The sequence below is a fragment of the Lissotriton helveticus genome, chromosome 6, assembly GCF_964261635.1.
Source record: "Lissotriton helveticus chromosome 6, aLisHel1.1, whole genome shotgun sequence".
Taxonomy (NCBI): Eukaryota; Metazoa; Chordata; class Amphibia; order Caudata; family Salamandridae; genus Lissotriton; species Lissotriton helveticus.
The window spans coordinates 1110465318-1110487028 of record NC_136067.1 but is presented as its reverse complement, the minus strand read 5'-3'; the positions used below and the strand labels follow the sequence as shown (position 1 = coordinate 1110487028).

The 21711-nt window shown below is 41.6% G+C and overlaps 1 protein-coding gene across 1 annotated transcript in view; it reads left to right on the top strand.

Moving 5' to 3' along the window:
* The window catches only part of ANAPC1 (anaphase promoting complex subunit 1), an 815950-nt gene that overhangs the window by 388860 nt on the left and 405379 nt on the right, over positions 1 to 21711 (top strand). The window contains exons 26-28 of the mRNA XM_078648767.1: positions 9419 to 9537; positions 12253 to 12524; positions 15755 to 15989. Coding sequence (XP_078504893.1) covers positions 9419 to 9537; positions 12253 to 12524; positions 15755 to 15989 — 626 coding nt within the window. The remainder of the gene's footprint in view (positions 1 to 9418; positions 9538 to 12252; positions 12525 to 15754; positions 15990 to 21711) is intronic.

Here is a 21711-nt window from a genome sequence, read left to right as displayed (position 1 = left end):
CATGCACAAAATAAATCCCTCCTGAGAAGGAGTGTTGTCCAGTCTTTCTTAAGAAGGCTTGGAACAAGACCCAGCAGCAGCATCAAAAGAAGCGCTCACGTGCTGGTTCGCCACCACCTGATGCTTCTGAACATAGATATGATTTACATGACCACTTTTAGGAATCATCAGATCAAGAATTCAGCAGAGCAGGGCGTTTGGATGGCAGTCAAGGCGAGTCTACGCAAGCAGTGGCAGTTTGATGTAAAAGTCAAGCAGGAGAGACCACCTCAATATCGAGTCCCTTTTCCGAAGAAAAAACTTGCTTCTTTGACTGCAAAGTATACTTCAGATGGTCAGAACTCTGCTCCTCGACAGGGGTTTGGTGGTAACCCTCCTAAACAGCGTGTTGGAGGTTACCACAGTGCGGCAGACACTCCAACAGCGTCTGGAGGCGAAAGCAACAGACACTTTTATTACCATAGAAACAGCTGATACTCCAGTTGCTCCTCCTGATAGGCTTTATAAAGTTAGCCTCCAAATTGAAGGCGACATTGAACGCCCCATAAAAGCAGTCTTTTCGGAGAATCTTCCTTCTTCGTATGATATTTTGTTGGCAGAGGTTGATTGGCCTACTCCTTTTGTCCTCGCTTCCTCCAGATGTTATTTGTGTTCGCAATATGTCTCTTATGACGATAAACTTGCTTATGCTTTGAAGTGGGCATTATCCCTGGCTCCAGCGTTATATCTCAATCAGGCGGGTTCGGACAAGGATTCCCCAGATCATGTGTTTCCTTGGCGTTCCAACCCACAGCCCCAACCGCAGTATACAATTAAACGAGCCGCAAAGGCGTCCATGAGTGACATCTTGACTAAATTGTTATACCCGGGTGATTCAGCCCTATGTTTCATCGATGAATAACTCTCCTTTTTTCGATATTTAAACCAGATGGTTCGTATCATATAGTTTTGGACTACTGTCAATTGAACAGTCCTGTCCATTCCTTTGCGGTTCAGAACACACACAGCTCTGCGTTAGTACACAATATTGTTCGGAAAAAAATACAAAATCACTTTGGATATGTCCAATGGCTTTTTCAGTCACTCTTTGGCTCTTGAGAGTGGTGATTCGACCGCATTCAGTACCCTAGGCAATCGGAAACGATATGAGTGTTTGCCTATAGGGCATAAGAATAGCCCTCGCGTGTTTGCGGCACGCATTATTTCAGTTTTACATGAGATTGGCCCTGATGTGCTCAATAGCAGCCTCCCTCTACCCTAAAAAAATGCAGTGTTTGCTGTTTTTATTACATTTTGGCAGGACTAACATGCCTAATTATGCTCAGCATATCAAACCGCTGTACACGTTGATACAACCCACGTTTTCGTCTTCCAGCTTCTAGAACATACAGCATTTCTTCAGTCTCGCAGTCTGATCTGCTTGTGACCCAGTTCTTGTTAACAAGAGATAAGACCACAAATTTGGTCATACGGATTGTACCAGGAACTAGGTTTTACTTACATGGCGTTCAATGATAGCAAAACAGTTCCCATTGCCTTTAAATCGTATTTGTATACTCCAGCTGAGCTGTGTTTTTCTTCTACTGAAAATATTTTGACTGCGGTACAGAGCGAAATTTTAAAAGAACACTCTCTCGTTCAGGGACAACACATTTTCATGGTCTTTTTAATGTCAATTTAATCTTTGATCCTTCTTTGAAGACCCAGGAGTTTTTACAATACGAACATGTTCATCCTCCTCCTTTGTCATTGCTCCCTCTTGATCAGTATAAATGCATTATTGACACTGATGGGTCAGCACAGCCTTCCAGTGGTTTTAAACATGCTTAATCTGCAGCCCGCACAATTACGGCAGACACAATAGTTGATGGTGATTTCAAATCATCCATGGTGCACGTACAATCTCTTGGGGATTGAACAGCACAATTGGCTGAGTTGCGTGCTTTGCTTTTGGCTCTTGAGTTTGCTGATCCTGATGTTCACTAGTAGTGTGCGATTTTTTTTTACTGTGTACAATCCTTCAATGATAATTTGTTCTTCTGGACACAGAATTATTTCTGTGATTCTAAAGGTAGCACAATAAAGCATAAATAGCTTTGTGTCGAGTGGCCCTTCTTAAGGAACGTTTGCCACTCACACGTTATTCATACATTAGGACATCAGCTTGTGGGAGTGCATGCTGTTGGTAATTCACTGGCTGATGAAGCAGCCAAATCTGCAGTAGCCACTTGTTCAGCTGCAGCAGTCACCAGGTCTATGACTAAAATTGATGATGATATTCTGGCAGCTATTGCTGCGATGAGGAGAGAACAGAATTTCACCAGGGTTTGCCTTCGTGTTCTACATATCACTTGACGTCTGAACACATTCCATTTGCGAATATTCCGTCTGTTGGTGATCGGCTGATTCCCAACGAGGACAACAGACTTTCTTTGGTAATAGCCGCAGATGGAGGCGTTGCACCTGCACATGCCGGAGTGACTGCAACTATTTCTCTATCGCAGTATTTTTTTTGTGGCATGTGTTATATCAGCAAACACGTAAATATGTACTTTCTTGTGAAATTTGCCAACAAATTAAACCTTCTACTGTTTCATGCCCACCACATACTCAACCTTATATTCTAATCAACTATTTGACTTATTTGTCTTGATCACTGCGGTCCTTTGACTTCAGATGATGCTTTTAAATACAACTTGGTTGAAGTGGATTCTTGCACTAGATTCCTTTGGGTATGGCCACAACGCAGTGCTGCTGCTCGAACTGTTATAAAAGGTTTGCGAATCTTTGTAAGGACCTTTGCCTGTGGCACCTTCCATTCAGACCTAGGTCCTGCTTTTGCCTCTAAGGCTTAACGTGATGCGATGAAATCTTTGGGGGTGCAGGTGCAATTGTCTCCATATCGGCCTGGGGGCAATTCTGTTGTGGAGCAGATGAACCGTGACTTAAAGCAATCTTTAACAGCAAAGGTATTAGGTACTGTTCGGGCCGGTTGACTCATCTATATGGAGTTCAATGTGCACTAAATAATCTCCCAAGAAGATCCCCGGGTAGGCGGAACCCCAAACAAAATGCTCTTTGGCATTAAAATGTTTGTGCCAGACCTTGATGGTCTAGACGTTTTGGCGGCTGCCGCAACGTTTGATGTAGATAACAATTGTGCTATGTTGCAGGATCTATAAAAGGCTTGTAATTCACAAGCAAAAGCCCATTTGCCCTCTTCCACAGATGTGGCTGTGCTGATTCCGATTTCTGGCTAGCTTCTTGAAGTTGGTGATCTGGTCCGAGTAAAAGTGGAGAACAAGAAAGAATTTGGCCCATCATACCGTGCTTCAGTCTGAGTCCTTGGTTTGAAAGGCACCCATACTGTGATTTTGCCTCTGCTCCCTGGTTATAAGGAGAATCGTCACATTTCAATTGAGCATGTTAAGCTACACCATATGGCCAATACTGAATAGTATGCCTACAAGCATCTCACACCAGGATTTTTGCCTGAATCCGGTGGCTTCTGTTTCCTCGATTAATCCCCAACAAATGTAGGGGGAGATAGAATCTTCAATTGATTTGCTGCCTGTTTCACCTTCTACATCTTCAACTGTGGATAATGAGTATGCTTCTCTGCCAGTTGAAATTATACTTGATATTCCTGACAATACAATTCATTCAACTTCCAGTGATGAACACCCACAGTTGTTTCAGCTGGGGTCCAGTGTTTACTATATGGGCCATAATAGCTTTGTTTCAGTTACACCGTCTTTGTCATTGTCTGTGGCTGAGCTATCTACACGTACCAGTCTCTTCATCTCCTGGTTCAAAAAGACTTACCTGGTCCCGCCCTGGACCTGGTGCTGGCGATAGTGTTCCTCTTCATGTGGATTGGGTTTTTGACCGTGTTTTTCCTGTTAGTTAATGACTATTGCTTACCTGAACGCTTTGCTGTACACTTGGTTGATGGAGTTCTGGTACCACATACTTCGTCCCATAAGGTGAAAAGAGATCAAGCATTAGTAAACATTTTGGCCTTCCCAATTAGTGATGGTATTGTGTGGGATAAAGCTGCATATGATATTCATGGTCCAACCAAGACTTTACAAATTCTAGACGTATTTTGCATTTCTTTAGGAGATGTGGTCTTGCCGGGCATACATTCTGATGACTGGGATGTTAACGCTGTTTATTCATTGTTTTCTGATTTAAAATATTATACTGCTTTTGACACTGAAGATTTGCATTTAAACTCCGCAAACTATGCCAATTTATTCTGTTACCAACATTATGGCCATCATTTTTTTACACAAGACCAATACTAAGAGATCATTGTTTAATTATACCCCTATGGGAACATTTTCCCAACCCGGTACAGGGCAGCTCTGAGACCCAAAGGAGTCAATTCATGCATTTTACTGGTTACAGTCTCTCAGACCCGGAGTCCTATTTTTATCAATTAAAGATGCCTGCCCGCACCAAATGTATGCTGACTGTGAGACAGTGCCCCGGGCCCCCCTGAAAGGAAGCCGCCCTCCCCCACATGTACCTCCTTCCTTTTCGTCACGACGGCAACCCCAAAGACACAGTCCCGCACCGGAGACGGGACTCGAAGCAGCAGCCATAACCCACGGACCCCCGCCCTTCTCTCTATTGCAGGGACCAACCAGAGCCCTGATACCGGAGGAAGCACATCCCATCAACCCTGGAAGTCCCGCCCCCGCGGCAGTGCCAGAACAGGGAAAAGCCGAACCCAGGAAGCAGAACGCCGTCGGAGCATCGTGGCAGGACACTCGGACTGAAGCTGGAGAAGGAGAGGAGGCGTGCGAGGAAGAGGTGTGGACCGAAGAGTGGTGGAGCCCTCAGGAGGTGGCTGAAGAGCGGCCGTGACTCACTGGAGAGTTACGGCGGACCGCGTGAGTACCCTAAAGTCTTCTTTCCATAAGCTCATTAGGAGCCCGTTGTATAGCCCCTGTATATATCTCCTTTCTCTGTAGTCTCACCTCCCTTGCACTGTAGTATAATTGTAAAGCACGATAACCGTGTACAAAGCCTTCCACGCCCGACCGAACAACACCCTTTGCTATCTGCCGTCCTGTCTTTCCTCCACCCCGAGCCCTTCCTTCCCTCACTGGTTCTTTTCTGCCCCTCACTGCCCGGGTGACGGTGTTTTGTTACCTGCATGCCCAAAGGATCAAGACAGGACTAACGGTCCCTTGTTTTTCTCCTCTTGCTGCCCTCCGTGGATCCTCCCCACTACCGGAGCCGTCGACGGACGTCCCGAAGATCCGGACCCGATCCCAAGAACCGGAAAGAACAGCGGCATCCTCCCCTGGACCTCCTTGCTTCTATTTTGGACTTTGCTTTCTGTCTTTGGTGTAATAAACGAACAGTATAGCCCACTTTATACGGCCTCCTTGCCTGCTTTTCCGGCCTGCGATAGACCCACCATTGCACTGACCCATACTAAATTGATCTATTCCTCTTCCTTCATAATGATTTGTCCATGAAGGGTTATGATTACTGGAAGGATGCAGTAGATTTAAAATCTATTTGGGGTATCAAAGATTGGCAAGTACAAGGCATTGAATCAATGCATCACACATGCTTGATACCGTCAAAGCAACTATTTTTTAATCAGACGGTGCAGCAATCTACCTGTTTTGTTTTGGCCGCAGCTAAAAAATTTTATGGACCAGCCATTCCCTAATTAGCTGCTTATGATTCATGGCATAAACATACAAACTACACGATTGAGAATTTGACCGGCATGTTTCAGAATGGTACCCTAAATTCTTCTACTATTGAACCTTTAGGCCAACGAGCACAAATTCATGCAAACTATGTTTTTTAAATGCCATGAAAGGGTTCACACAAAGTAGACCTGATTCTCGTTTTCCACATTCACACACGGTTACCACATATTCTGTAGGTAAAATATGTCATCATTTGTTAAAACATTCCATATTGTCTTTTGTCAAACAACATCTTTTCCTTTTGACACATGACCTAGATCTTGCAGATTGTCTTTTAGGTCCAAAATCCCCTTGAGCAAAACATTTTCTTTATGCAGCATACAATGAATTTTGGAAGGTGTCACAGATGGAGGCTGCGGTCTGCCTGCGCCAAATTGACCAGGACAATTTAGAAAAAGTTCTGCGAGTGGTCGATAACAGCATTGATACACTGTCTCCTCGTGTATATATACTTTGGATGATATTGTATCATCAGTCGTTCACATTGTTCAAAATGAAGTGTCTGTTTTGTACTATGATCAAAATCAGTTACGTTCTGTAATGTAATTTGGTTGGACCTTGCAAACGCTAAAAAGTGGAAAAGTGCCATGGGATTACCTGAATGCTTCTGTACTGTTTTTTACCATTGACAGAGAAACAGAAATTGATGTCAATGAAGACGCAACATATACAATATGTTGCATCTAGTGGAGACTTATTCAGCTGTGTGGTTAATATATAGATTTATTTCCTTACCTATCTCACTATTTCAGTTCACGGCCTGCATGAAACACTATCTGGTTGGTAGATATGAGCCCCTCAGGAGTAATTATATTCATGAGTTATGGTCATTGCCTTTCACATTTCAGTATCAATGAGCAGATAAGGAGGTTTTCCTCACAAGAAAGGATTGTATTCTACGGTAGGAGACACCCTAGTCTGCAAACAAGCCAAACTTCCCGGTGCTTGAACGTATCGCCCCCTAATTTAGCTTGTGTTTTTTAAAAGGGACTCCATTCCCAGCTATTATTCCCGAGTTTACTTTGCTCTCAAGTGGCAGTTTCTTATACTGAATAACCACAACTGCTGTGGCTTATGGGCAGCTATCCCATATACAGTTACGGTTTCACAGCGCGTTACATGTTGCAGCAATGTTTTCTTTCCACCCTGCTTGGGATTGTGGATAGTTCGCTGTGACTTTCCATTCCAACTTTTAAAACCGATTTCAATGAGCTAAGCAGACTCAAAGCGCTATTGTTTCAATAGGAAGTGTCTCTTACTTCGGCTTGTGAGACCGAATTACAGGTCGTGAGAACCACAGTGAGATTCAGTCATTATTAAACACTAATCTCCCACTACGTTTTGGAGAATTAATTCATCAAATATTTAATGCGTCTGATACAGAGGGCCTAGCCCACTTTTATAAACTTGTGGGATCAGGCCTCATCACCTCCTTTCAGACTATTTTTGAAGTAATATCAGCTTTTATCCATTACATTTTTTACCAGCGCATTCGGAGGGTTTCCTCTAGTGCTTCGGCTTATCTGTGTCATACTTATACTTCTGCAATGGCTGCTCGATCTGTGGAGCTGCCAAACCCGGTCCAGTTGCAGCTGTACCATAATCGCGCCAGCTTTTTGGTCCAGTGCCATTACAGGCTCTTGACATCGACTATTGGCTGACCTACCGCTATCCCTACTTTACCTGCCTGCAACCTGTGCTCCACTACCTCCAGTGCCCTTTTGAATGGGCCCCGGATGTCTGCCTCTTCAATAGGCCACACCTTGTCCTGGATTACAAACTGTTAATGGGTCCGTTGAAGGCCCATGACCAGGAATGTTCGATGGGTAGGCGGCTGGTGTGAGATCCTCAACTTGGACCCACAGCAGACTTGAGTAGCTGTGCTTGGGCACAGCGCCACTTAGATCAGAGTTTCATTGAAGATAACGCAGGTTGCCCTGAAATGCTCCTAACGGCCTCTGGATTTGAGGAGCATGTGCGCTCGTTCAACTTACTTGATTGAATGGCATATCTTTTTGCTATGGAAGGTTCAGACATACTGGAGTTTATGGCGTTCCGCTTTTCCGCAATATTTCTTACTCTGAAGATTTGCTATGAATGGATATTCTTTGAGTACCCAGCTGGTTGATTTTCTTTTTTTTACTTGTAAAAATCTTTTGGGGGGAGTTCACAAAGATTCTAATTTGGATACCTCCAGGATGCTTTTTCTCTGCTTAACTCTGAATTTTGTTTTAGGCAAGTGCTAATGACCGGTCCAAGGGAAGGGTGTCACAAGGCCCCGGGGAACATTGTCGTCTTTTCTATGTTAGCGTGAGCACGTTGCAGCTTGCCTGCTGCTTTGTGCACGTTACTGCATGCCTTTGTTTTTGTAACACTTTCTATGGCTACTTTCACATGAGAACTCATTGTTATGTTCACTTTCTGCAGGTTCCTGGGATTTAGTCTGAACATTGTGTGCAAGGTCGATAAACCAATGCCCCTTGTTATTTTGTTCTGGTCAGGCCTTAACACCTAGACAAAACTTACCAATGCAGCTGTTATTTGGGACAACATACTTTGGTCTTATGGGGATAATTGAATAGGTAGCACACAGCTCTATAGGCTAAGGTATGGGGTCTGCTGACAAATCCTAGAGATCTTCTTATATATATAATACTGCTTCTCAGCAAGGGGAGGGAGGTTAGGCTCCATAGTCTTTTCTCTATTGTCTTTTCATTATGATATCTTCCTTCAAGATATGTGGACAAGCTGCTATGCTTCATGATGTGTGGACTAGCTGTATTTGTACTATGCATTTTTCTGCTTGTTGTGGCACGTATACTGCATGTTAGGGCATGTTAGTTAAAATAAATATTTTAAAATGTTTTGTGTCTCTGTCAGATCTTATTGTGGACAAGTAATGGGAGTGTTTTGTTCTGGGGTGTCTAATCCCTTGTTTCTCTGTGAGTGAGTAGGCGAGCAAGTTAGACACTATAGCTAGTCTGTCCTGGACTTGTGGGTACTAAGGTGGTAGGTAGCATTACTCATATATGCCAAGGTCCAGAATGCCTGCAACACATGCAATGCATTTGCTGTAGGACTGAAAGATTTAATGTTTGTATTTTACTTCATGCCTCAATATTACAAATAATACCTGAATATTGCACATAATAATGATATGCATACTTTGTTTTTACTACACTAGAATCCATGTGCACCATGTGACAGTAGCACAGCAAAATAAACAAATTTACTCTAACAGTATTGCAGCTTGGTAATCATTATTCTATATGGAATCTTTAACCCTCTGAAGAAATGGGAGTTTTTAAATATAGCTTAGGAAACCCACAAACCAAAGGATGTGGTAAAAACAAAAATGCATAGATTGTGCTGGTGCTCATAGCATTATGGAGGCCTAGTACATGTCATAAGGGGAGCACATTACTGACTGTCCCATGGTGGGTGTCCACACATATTCAAAATCTAGAGAAACACAGCTGAATGTTCCGATTTGAGGGAATATCATGTACAGTAGGTGAACATGTAACAATACAAGGCTAAAACTGTTGCAGGTGAATTATTTGTTTCATTTTCAGTTTGTACTGAGCATTGGATTGTATCATTGACAGTGATGCGTTGAAATTACTGCAGTGGGTGAACTCATTTTATGCTATTAATGTTACTGATTTCCATTGTAGACTCCTCCAGCTATGCCAGAGGACAATGGCACTTCCTTTAGGACGAGGAATGTTTACCTTATTCTCACATCATCCTGTTCCAACCGAAACCCTACCGATACCTAAGCTGAATCTAACTGGTTTGTTGACATGTTTTTCTTTTTCTTTTGTGAAGGATAATTTCATTAAGTAAATATGTTTTTGTAAGCATGCCAACCGTATTGACCCACACATCGGTATTAATAGGTTACTTCTTATTCTTCTTTTTGCGCTGTTTTGTAACATGTGTCTGGGTTTTCTCCTTCTTCCCCCAACAATCTTAATTGGCAGATATTTCTTCAGCCCAGCTGTGCCTTATCAGATGTACTTTTCATCAAGTTATTTGCTGGAGCTGTTTAGTTTAGTCTTGCAATCATGCCAGGCATTTTCGTCTGATACTGGGCAGAGTCAGTGTTTATTGGGCATTTGGACAGTAGAAAATGCCTTCTACCATGAGCTCAAAGGTACTATTGAATTGCTTATTGGATGCTGTTGCAGAATAAGGATGCCATGGCACACCTAGTGGGGTGGGTTTTCCAGTAACCTTTATTGGAGACACAACCTGGCGTCAGTCCTTCCCAAGGTTCCAGCATCAAATAACCACAATGGAATTCCCTCCACCTTACAATCTATTCCAGAACGCTAAAATAGAACACATGCAATTGCAAGAATAGAACCCATGCGAATGTACACACATTATAACCTTTCCACTTCCCTTCCCTCCTGGGCAAAAAAAAAAAAAGATAAATAGAACAACGAGAAATATATCTGAGGAAATGTAAATAATAAAAGATGACCTACGGTAAAACCTGAAATAGTCTTAAAGGTAAGAGGGTGCTATATGAACCTTGTAGGATGGCCCGGACTACGATCTGACATAGTCTTCAATGTAAGTGGGCAGTCTACGAACTCTTGAACTGCTCATAGATGTTGAACCACCACCTTACTCAACAGCAGGATCCACAACCACTAGGACCCCGTCTACTACCCCTGACTTCCCCATCCTACATAAAACCTCGCCCCTGAACATCCATCATCCTCCTCCCTTACACATTCTCCTCCTAGTTGATACAATGCTATATTTATGACATTTCACCTTTTGCCATTTTCCAAATGACAACATATCTTCCAACTCTTGCAGTCCTTCTTAACTTTATTTTGACTCAATCGCCACACCCAAACATGGTGTTTTTGTTTTCATCTCCTGAAGATTTGTCCATTCCGCTTCCTCCACTCCTGACCCATCCCTTCAACCAGGCAGAAACTAACTTAGTACCTGGCAAACACCCTAGCATTACCTGGAAGGCAATTTTCTGTGTAGCACTATGCAGATTGGTGCAATAGGCCCACTCCATACTGTCTGCCATGTTCCCTGTGTCTCAACGGTTTGTTAACTGAGTACCGCTATCAGTTATTAATAACACAGTAACACCTCCATCCTCAAAAATCTCCTCCATCACAGAAATGGTAGACTTTGTGGTCACATCCTTTATAAATGTTCTCAAACTAACCACTTATAATGTACATCTACTACAATAACTGCAAACCTCAGATCCACAGACAATTCTAATATGGGACCAATAAAGTCTAAACAAATGGTATGCCAGGGTTCACCCTGATCATCAATCTCCCCTCCTTCACTCTTGCACTCTACTCTGAAGCTCTTCTCATTTTCCTTACAAATGCAACAAAACTCCACCCACTTTTTGACTTGATCATCTAGATCTGGCCACCAAATTTCTCCCAGGTCTTTTACTGGTCAAACCTTGGCCTAAATGGCCCTCATGTGCCAAATCAAATAACCACATCTCAAACCTACAGGGGGAGCAAAACGATCTCTCCTCATGATGACATTCCGACTACATATTGATAAGTCATCTACAACTTAAAGTACAGCTGCACAGCCTGTGATAATGTGCTCTTCCTTGCTGCACCACACTGAATCAATTTCCAACCGTCTTTAAAAACACCTATTTGGAACTTGAGTGGATTACTCCCTTTACGAGTAGCTTACGATCTGATTAGAGAGTTAGGCCGCTTCTGGGGGCTAAGGTGTCTATGGTAGCTAAACATTGAACAGTTATTGTCCCATTTATTTATTGTGAATGAGATTGTGAGGTTTTAATGCACACATTGCATTTTGTTGTATGTTTTAATGGTTATTTTTTAATTCTGTTAATGCTTGCAGTGGTGTGATAAAGATTGCCATCAGTCCTAACATGAAGCTTAGATCTTCTGCAATGTATGCAAAGATGGGTATAATTCTTACATTCCACAAGCAGCAAAGCCGTACCTCGGGATGAGCATATTATAAACATAATACAGAAGGCCTTCATCAAGTGCCTGGAGCAGAAGAGTTATTATGAGGCAGACACCGATATTTTAAATGCCTCTTTTTTTTCCAAGCCACAGAAAATCTTTTTTTTTTTAACCAGTGGGGGAAGCGGTGCTATTATTGCTAACAGAGGGCACAGTATGTGAAAGCAATTATTTGTGTTGGAAAGGCTACTACCAGTATGTAGAGCAAGGTAGTAACAAAATTGGATCTTTGATTGTAGAGTATTGTATCCAAATTAGATGGCGTTCATGCAAGACAGATTGAAGAATGGCTAGAGCCGGCAGTATCCCTCTAGGCGCAATGGTGCTAGCATTGAAACAAGCTTTATTCCCAACAATGAATATTATTTATCAGTAGCACCAAGAAGCCTCAATGCCTGGGATCCTGCGCTTTTTGTATTTTTTTTCAATTATTTAATTTAGAAAGCATGGTATGTAAAAATCCATTTGAATTATTTGTATGCTTTTTCCATGAACAGGCCGTGCTCCACCAAGGAACACCACAGTAGACCTCAATAGCGGAAATATTGATGTTCCACCCAATATGGCTTGCTGGGCCAGCTTTCACAATGGTGTTGCTGCAGGTTTGAAGATTGCACCAGCATCCCAAATAGATTCTGCCTGGATTGTGTACAACAAACCAAAAAACGCTGAATTGGCCAATGAATATGCAGGATTTTTGATGGCCCTTGGCCTCAATGGGCACCTCACAAAACTGGCCACACTCAACATTCATGACTACTTGACAAAGGTTGGAACTTTTAGTAGGTTAAACGCATCATACCTGTTATTTGCCTACCGAAAGTAATTGATTGTAATTCAAGTATGCTCCTTACTGATTGTATGTGAAAATGTATCTTGTTGTGTACTTGTGTAGGTGGTGGATATTTATTATTTTCAAGTGTTCTTGTGAGCGCCATAAACAAGTTAGCTCAGAAATCATGCCTCTCAGTAACCTTTTTTTCTTTCTTTTTTTCCTTTTGAAAGTTTTTGATTGATTTTAAGGTATCTCAAATTAAAATATGCACAATATATAGCAAGCCATACATTTGTTTAAGGAAAGGGTAGTGAACAGTTGCATAAAGTAGTAGATACTGAATTGACTAAATTGTCTGTATTTATAAAGAAATGTAGGTACACAGTGACTCACGATAGGCACAATACCTAATAGAACCGTACATATATGTTCAAATGTATTCTGTTTCCTGCATTAAAATAGATAATTGAAAAGTTACAATAAAATATATATGCCAATTTATCATATGCCCAATAACAAGGCCTTTTCCCTTACAAGAGGTCATTTGGCATAATATGTAGCTACTAATGGGATACCCGGGGTATACAAATATTGCAAAACAATTGTTTAAAGGAGTTTGGTGATGAATTGATGGATGCCCATTATCTGGCAACGTTTATACAACTCTTTCCACCTCCTTACCTGGGAATTTTTTGTTCATTTTGGTTTACTAGACAACCCCATTAAATGATAGTTGTTTTGTAATCTACTGTTGCTATATACCTCACATGAGGTGATCTAGCATCCTCTTGCCCTCTTATTAAGTAGTTTGTAATTGGACAACACCTCGGGAGAGTGCTTAAGAAGCATTCTCTCACCACGTCTACAAAATGCTGCATCTTACCAAGAACGAAGAAAGGCTGGTTTCAATGTGTTGTAGATTTTTTTTTACAATTTAAAGGTCTTATAGATATTTTTGATTGTAGTACCCTAATTTTTGTAGCTTTCTTTATGAAGAACAGATATATTCCTCCTCCGTGTGACAACAAATGAAAAAACACAAAAGCACACAAGTCCATCCTTAGATGTTCATTTTCTTACAAACATTAAGTATAGTTAGCTACACAGTTTATATAATACAATAAAACACAAGAGCAGTTTAAAGTCTGTATTAAAATAGTTTCTGCCATAAGACGTTTATGTTGGCAGTCACAATCTGTTATTGTGGGAAGACTTCTAACTAAATTCAGGGTCTGCGCATAACATACTACCAAGTTCCATATAAACACACTTTAAAAGTATTTAGAACAACCAAACCTTAACGAAGATCTGACAAATAGTATATGCCCTAAATCGTGTACCCATCCCTTATACTGAGACATATGGTCTCACTATAACTTAGTCCTCCCAGTCTCTAGTGCAATATATTTAAAGGAGGACATTTGCTGCAAATTCACAAAGAGGTTTTGTGTTGTATTAAATTGACCAAGCATGGTTGACTTTGCTTGATCATTGTGCTTTTCCCTATAAAGCTTTTGGCTTTGACAGCCAGCTCAGCAGTATTTTTTTGTCTTCTATAAAATTATAACTCTTCATGGATTTCTTGATAGCTAGGGCGTGATTTATATTGTTCAGTGTAAAATAGCCACATTCCTTGAGACTTAGGCAAGCAAACGATTGATTTATATTCTTTTGGAGAATATTACTTGCTTTAGTATTGGTCCTAATTTCTCTTTGAATTAATTCTTGTAAGGAGTTTATTGGTGCAAAATACATAATAGGAGTTCTTCTTGGCGTTAACCCTAAAGCTCAGGCATCTACGTTAATTAACCCAGCCTCAATCTGTCTCTCTTGAACCACGTGTGATTTGCGTACTGAGGAGATAACTAAAAAAAAAAAAATCCCATTGATTATATTTAAATAATCCAATTTCCATGTGAAACACAGTCGGCCCCATATTGTAATGTCAGGGGAATTTTAGCTGCATATAATTGGAATAGATGAGCAAAATGTCATTTTCATTTGGTATTACATAAATTGTGGATTCCAGCATTCCTAATCGTCGACAATGTGGTTACATGAATTTATTCTAGGTATTTGTCCTAATATCATAGGTATTATCTACCTAATATCAATATATCATTAGAAGAATCTAAATTCTTAGAAATATATATAGATTAATTGCTGCACCAGGATGCGAAATGCTAGGCCAGCAATGAACAAATTGATGATTAGAAAACGCAAAACTACATAACTCATGATTCCACATTGTTACATCATGCCCAGCTAGGACATTCACTACATTTAGACTCCCACTATGAGCATGATAAGAGTAGAAGTTATACTCAGAAATTAAACTTAGAAAGCATAACAAAGGTATAAAAACTATTCTAATTACAAGCAACCCAGTTGCACCAGCACACAGGGCAGTGGCTCGATAACTTTCACATTTCCATACACATGACACACTCATTGAGCAATCCATGATTAGAGAAAGAGGAATTCCTACAAAAGGACACTATATGTACCTGGGAACAGATCTTGTCGGTGAGAGCGACATTTCAGCATGGAATGCAAAATTGCAGCAGTTAGAAGGTGATTGAATTTGCTTGACCAGGACTCCCTGTCGATACAGCCCAAGAGCAACAATACAACTCTAGTTTATTTTTATTGTTGACATGGGGAAATATCAAACCAGTTGAAAAAAGAGATCTGCTAATACACCATCTTCGTAACTGTGATACAGTAGTAAGAATAGTTAGTTGAGTAGAATGTAGCACATAAAATGAGCACAGTGCATGTTCTCAATTTGTGTGAACATGTGTGGGGTGTATTTCAAGATAGGATAAATACTTAAGGGGTTCAGTCTCATGGGGATCAATAGTTAACTGATATTTTCTGGCTCTAAGAGCTTTTTTTTTTTTTTTTTTACAATATGTCCTCCCAGGAATTGCAGAATAGACCGGATGGAATCCAGGAAACAGGTCGCATTTCTTTTGCTGCTCTTGCACCTAACACAACATAAAAGGGATAGGACAAGGCAGCGGAGTTTGTGGGGTGTATAGTGTCCTTAAGGACGCCAGCAATGAAATAGAGACAGAAACATGTTGTACAATCATCATCGGCAACAGCTGTCATAATAAGCCAAACATATATTTGCTTTTTAATATTATGGCACAGTGTACGTATAATTAGAAACATATGTATTAATAGTTTTAACCGTAGATTCCTTTCTCCCTTCGTAGGGCCATGAAATGACGAGCATTGGTCTCCTGCTGGGAGTTTCTGCTGCCAAATTGGGAACAATGGATATTTCTGTCACCAGACTACTTAGCATCCACATTCCTGCCCTTTTGCCACCAACTTCAACTGAACTGGACGTGCCTCATAATGTCCAGGTGGCTGCAGTCATCGGAATTGGCTTAGTGTACCAGGGGACTGCACAGAGGCATATTGCTGAGGTTTTATTAGCTGAAATAGGTAAGAGATGAATGGTGCTTGCAAACACCTATGAATGCTGTGTCAATCTTGAGTAGAACCACCTTGTAATACTGCAGAAATGTCTACCAGTATAATCTGTTTTCCTGACATTCTGCCTTCTGTTGTGCCACCTTCAATTTAGCCTGAGCCTTCAGCAGGCTATAGTGATGGAGCTGGCAAGTGTTTGTGAGAGTCATTCTGTTCGATATACATCTAATGCTGACAAGGGAAAATAATGTAGTCCTGTATTTATTCATTTTCTCCCCAGTTTAATATGCTTTTTGTTTGCCTCTTGGTTGATGTTCCACCTATCCTCCTTTTTGTTAGAACTTCGGAAATGTAATGTCGCCTTTAGTCAGATGGTGCAAGGATTTTACTTGCTACATGTTCTTTCGTACAATTATTACCTATCTGTTTCATTAAATCTTCGAAATTCAATCTTGAAGAAATGTAATTGATTTGTCTTACTCCATCCACTCTTTGTGCATGTTTTTTTGCTTTACAGTTCTTATTCTATTGATAATATAGTTCAACACTCTATATTTATAGTATGGCAGTAAAGCCCAATATTAAAGTAAAACCAACGTAAGAGCACGTAAGCGAGCTTAGAAGTCCTATTGCAATCACACGATAACCCAATGCGGAATATACAGAGATAGTCTTTATTTCATAAACTTCTAGGCATTCATTAAACCATGATCCAGCGGAACCATATATCGCCACCAGTCATACATTTCTGGGTTAATAGTCATGTATACTCTGATGAAATGGGGTGCAGCCTCCACATTTCATAATGTCAGCCTTTAGAGTGATGCACGTTTCCGCTTAATCCTGAATTACATTGGTTATATGAGTCCTGAAGAAGTTCTTATAGACGAAATGCATTGGCTCCAGCAAAAAGTTGGTCATGTATTAATGAATGTGAAGAAGTTAATTAAATGCTATCTCTCCTTATATTCTACATTGAATCATCATGTGATCGCAAAAGGACTTCTGAGCTCACTTATAAGCTCTTATGTTGGTTTTACTTCACATTTGGACTTTATTGAGATACTATATGTAGAATGCTAAACCATATTTTCAGTAGTGCTGAAATAGATAAATGTTGTTTTATTTTGGAGGACGGTGGTGGTATGTTCCTGATTTTTGTGCACTTTCAAAGGATCGTATGAAATCTTCTTACTATCTATGATTACTATGATATATGTGCGGCTGATTGCTAGCGCCTCTGCCACCAAATTGTGGATTAACAGTTCTTATTCTAACCTGCAACATTTAGTAGTGCTTCAATACTGTAAACTGTACTCTTTAGCGTAATCCCTTTAGCTTACCTGCCAGCCTTTAGCTGGAGGTACTTAATGCCTCAATTTCCACCAACACAGTTCCATCTGCATGGAAAGAGGCTTGGGTGGGAGCACTCGTTAAGAAACCTAATATAGATATTAACAACTTCAGCAACTATCGCCCCATTTCCCTGCTCCCTTGGGTCAGTAAGATACTGGAAAAATACATCAACAGCCTTCTGACTAACTTTCTAGAGAAGAACCATCTGCTTGATCCCTCACAAACTGGTTTCCGCCCCAAGCATGGGACAAAATCCGCCTTATTGGCGGTCCTGGAGGAAACAAGAGGCATCTTGGATCGGTGGCAGTCATCCTCCTCGATCTGAGTGCCGCTTTTGACACTGTGAACCATGAAATCTTATTGCAGCGTCTCCAGGATATTGGGATTCAAGGAGGAGCATTGAAATGGCTTAGGTCATTCTTGACCGATAGAAATTTTCAGTTTTTTGAGGGAAACACCACCTCCACTAGCAGGCCCCTAGTCTGTGGAGTTCCGCAGGGCTCCTCACTTAGCCCGACGTTGTTTAACGTCTATATGAGGCCGCTGGCTGGGATCGTCCATCCATATGGTATTAAGATCGTTACCTATGCGGACGATACCCAGCTGGTGGTCTCTTTGACGCGGCCTGAGGACCCTGCGGACACGGTGGATCTAGTGGGCTGTCTGAGTGAAGTCAACAGCTGGATGACCCTGTCTTGTCTCAAACTTAACGGGGACAAGACAGAGGTTATGCTGTTGGGACGCTCGGTTCCATCTGCGGTTGGCCCGATTTGGCCAGCTTGCCTGGGCTCCCCTCCAGTCCCCAAGGATGCTATTAAGAGCCTAGGCATTTGGCTGGATAAGTCCTTAACGTTTGACCATCAAGCTGTCGTGCTATCCGCCACCTGCTTCGGCCTCATTCGAATGTTGAGGAAGATTCTCCCCCTACTACCATTTGAGGCTAAACAAATCGTTGTACAAGGATTGATTCTCTCGAGATTAGACTTCGGAAACGCACTCTATCTTGGAGCTCATGACTTCACATTGAGGAAACTACAAGTGATTCAAAACTGTGCGGCCCGGACCCTGCTCCAAATTCCCCGTAGGACCTCGGTTAAATCCGGATTAATAAGATTGCACTGGCTCCCTGTTAGGGACGGGATTAGCTTTAAATCCCTTTGTGTTGCCCATCAGTCATTTTGGGAAACTGGCCCAGCGATCAGTCGCTCCCTTATCACTCCTTACCTCCCTAGCAGACAGCTACGGTCCACCAATGCTTTTTTCGCGCTGTCGTGCCAAAGGTAAAACGGTCCAGATCGGAAGGTCGTTCCTTCTCCCTGAATGCTGCTAGGCTATGGAATAGCATACCCCTGTATTTAAGGTCCAATTCAGATCTCACCTCCTTCAGGAAGCACCTGAAAACGTATCTGTTTAATAAATAGATTCGCTTCCCCTGGTTTTTGGTATCTCCCCCGCCGTCTGCACAACGTCAGTCATAGCACTTGGACGCCTCTGGGCAGCTATTTACGCTTTACAAAACACATTTTCATTTCATTTCAGCTTACACACACTCCAAAGGGTCGAGGTGACTATGAAATCTGTCCTAGTCGCTCTACTTGTGAAGTTTAAATGTGTCAAGCACCCTGCTCCTAGAATGTCCTCTTCGCCTCTCACTCATGCCAGCTCTCACAGGACTCATATTCTCTTATATCCTCTGTGTATACATCATCTACTCTCCCAATACTAGTGCCATCTACTTCTCTTAAGTAGATAATCAGGAAACCACTCTCCATTTCTCTTACTTCACACCACCCAATCGTCCTATCCACTTCTCCTGCCCTACTTCCCTTCTAACCTTCCACGTACTTTAACTGTTCTTAACTCGACTAACTCCTCTTAAATTTTCCCCTGAAATTTGTAAACAACTACTCTCCTCCAACAGACCTTCATCTAGGTTTCACATTCATCTTTTCCCTCCTTCTTTTCATCTCCCCTGACAGCAAGTCTACAGTAGTGATCACCATATTAAAACCTAATCTGCTGTTCTGACTACCCACCTCCATGTAACATAGGTCACACAATACCACTAAAACGACTACTTTTTGATTCACCAATGCATTAGTCAAGAATCAGTGCCTCTGCAGCCCTCTCCAATACTACTTCTGATTCACCAAGTGTCCTATTACTGAAGTTAATTACATCTGACCATCTCTCCCCAATGCTTTTTGATAGTTTTACTGACTTATAAAATGATGACCAAAACATGCTTCAGGCACACGTCAAACCTAAATACCACTTAGACAGCACTTCCCATGCTCTCCAATTATCTTGCCATCCAACCATATTCTGAATTGTGAGCTCCTCCAACTTCACACCCATCTCTCTCACTGGGTTGTTCTCCCAGAGTGTCATCTTGGTCCCATCATCTTCTCCTTTAGACAACCCCATCCAAATCCTCTTTTATTTTTCTCACCGACTGACTCCTGCCTCCAAGACTGACTTGTACTTCATGGCAATATGCTATTTAATGCTCAGAACCACTGAGACGGATATCAAATTCCTCCAGTAGTGGAGCAAGAATGCCATGGGTCCTGGTGCAAGGAAGAAAAATATCCCCTCTGACTGCGTTTGGAGTAGTAATTATAGCAAAAATCAGGGCTCAATGGGCCCTTCAGGGCCTCAGTGCTACTGTGCTTGCTGCATCAATAGTAGCCACGGCCCTGTATTAATCCCTACTTCTAGCTTACCTTAAACTATCTCTTCATTGATGTCCAAGATGCCGCTTTCCGCCGTTAGTGATCCACACCTTCAAGAATCAATCTCCCAAGTCTCCCTCTTACCCCTTTTGACTATTGTTGGTACATCCACAGTGCCCAGGCTTTCCAGATCCCCCATCCCCTCAAGATTACAATCAAGGAAGCTTCCGGGATGCCAGGGATTCCTATGCACGTTCCAAACTGTTGTGGCCAGATAAGTCCAGCCAACTGTCAACTTAACTTGATTCTATACTCCTGTGCTCCCCACTTAATACCAAACATGTCACCACCTCTTAATGACAGAGCCCTCATGCTGCCTCTCAGTGTTCAGGTAATTTTGTGTCCATGCAACATACCATGGAAATAGCCACTTCTGCCCCCAATAAAACGTATCATCTCCAAATTAGAACTGTTATACCATGTCCTTCAGTTCACAGAACTTCCTATTTCGGGTATCCTCTGCAGCCACCACCCATACAAACAGTGTGATCGCTCTCTGCGGTCTAAAGTTAAATTACAGAGCTCTTGTGTCCCGGTTCCATGTGAGTAGCTCATCCAGTTAAGGTGTTCTTTTTTTCTTTTGCATTCTGAGATTTGTAGTCCCATTTATCCATTTGAAATCAGAATTACTAGTCCCAGAAAGCAAAGAAAATCGTGGACTAGATGAGCTGCCCACGCATGTATCTGGGCATCCTGGTGTTCTGATATAATCACAGTTACTGCTGGTATTGTTGTATGTCTCACTGTCAACCTTTGTACAGCATTTATTCTTGAAATGGTCAGCAAATATAATACCATAGATATATTATTCCCTTTTATTGTCTCACTTTCATATTAAAAAAAGAAACTATAACCAACCTGAGGGTAAATAAAGAAATCGTTGTACTTCTTTTAGTCAGTATGTTTCAGATAGTACTGGGTTCTTCTGGGAAGTTAGCTGTTTCTTAGTCAAGGAAACACTGTGATTGGCCCATAATTTTCCATTGATATACATCTGCTATGTTAGGGTATGTCTGTCGTGGTGTTTCCCCTTGCACCTTCTGGAGGCACAGGAATGAAGAAGTTGAGGTAACTTGCACTTCGTTAATACCCTGTACTACTTATGACCACTTTTGAAAGTGGACAAAATATAATCCAGATATTGGTCATCTCTGGTTCTCAACCAGAACACATTGGTTACTGATCCTCCTATTAGAGGTGTTTGTGTGCAGGATCCAAACATGATGAGTTACCCACGCACAGCACATAACCCCCACAGTTGGCAAGGAAGTTTCAGGCTTAAGTCTTCTCCCAACATTTGGGGATTATCACAAATATTTTAATACCTAGAGAGCATTCCTGTAAAGATGATTTTCCCTGAGTAGCTTATAACTGATACTTTATTTATTTGCCTTTAGTCTAGTTTTGTTTTTAGTGTGCGAATACTGTTACTTTGATGTCCAGGTTCTGTGGGTGTTTGCCGAATATCCTTACTACCATGGGACATATCATCCATAGTGTTATAGACAGATTGTTTACGTTGCGATAGCCCTCCCAGAAGTTAAATGTCACAGTAGGACACTTTTGTAAACACAATTGTTTTCATTTAGTTAGTCTGTCAGATTTGTTTATCTCAAATGGAGAGTGTGAAATTGCTAGAGTGC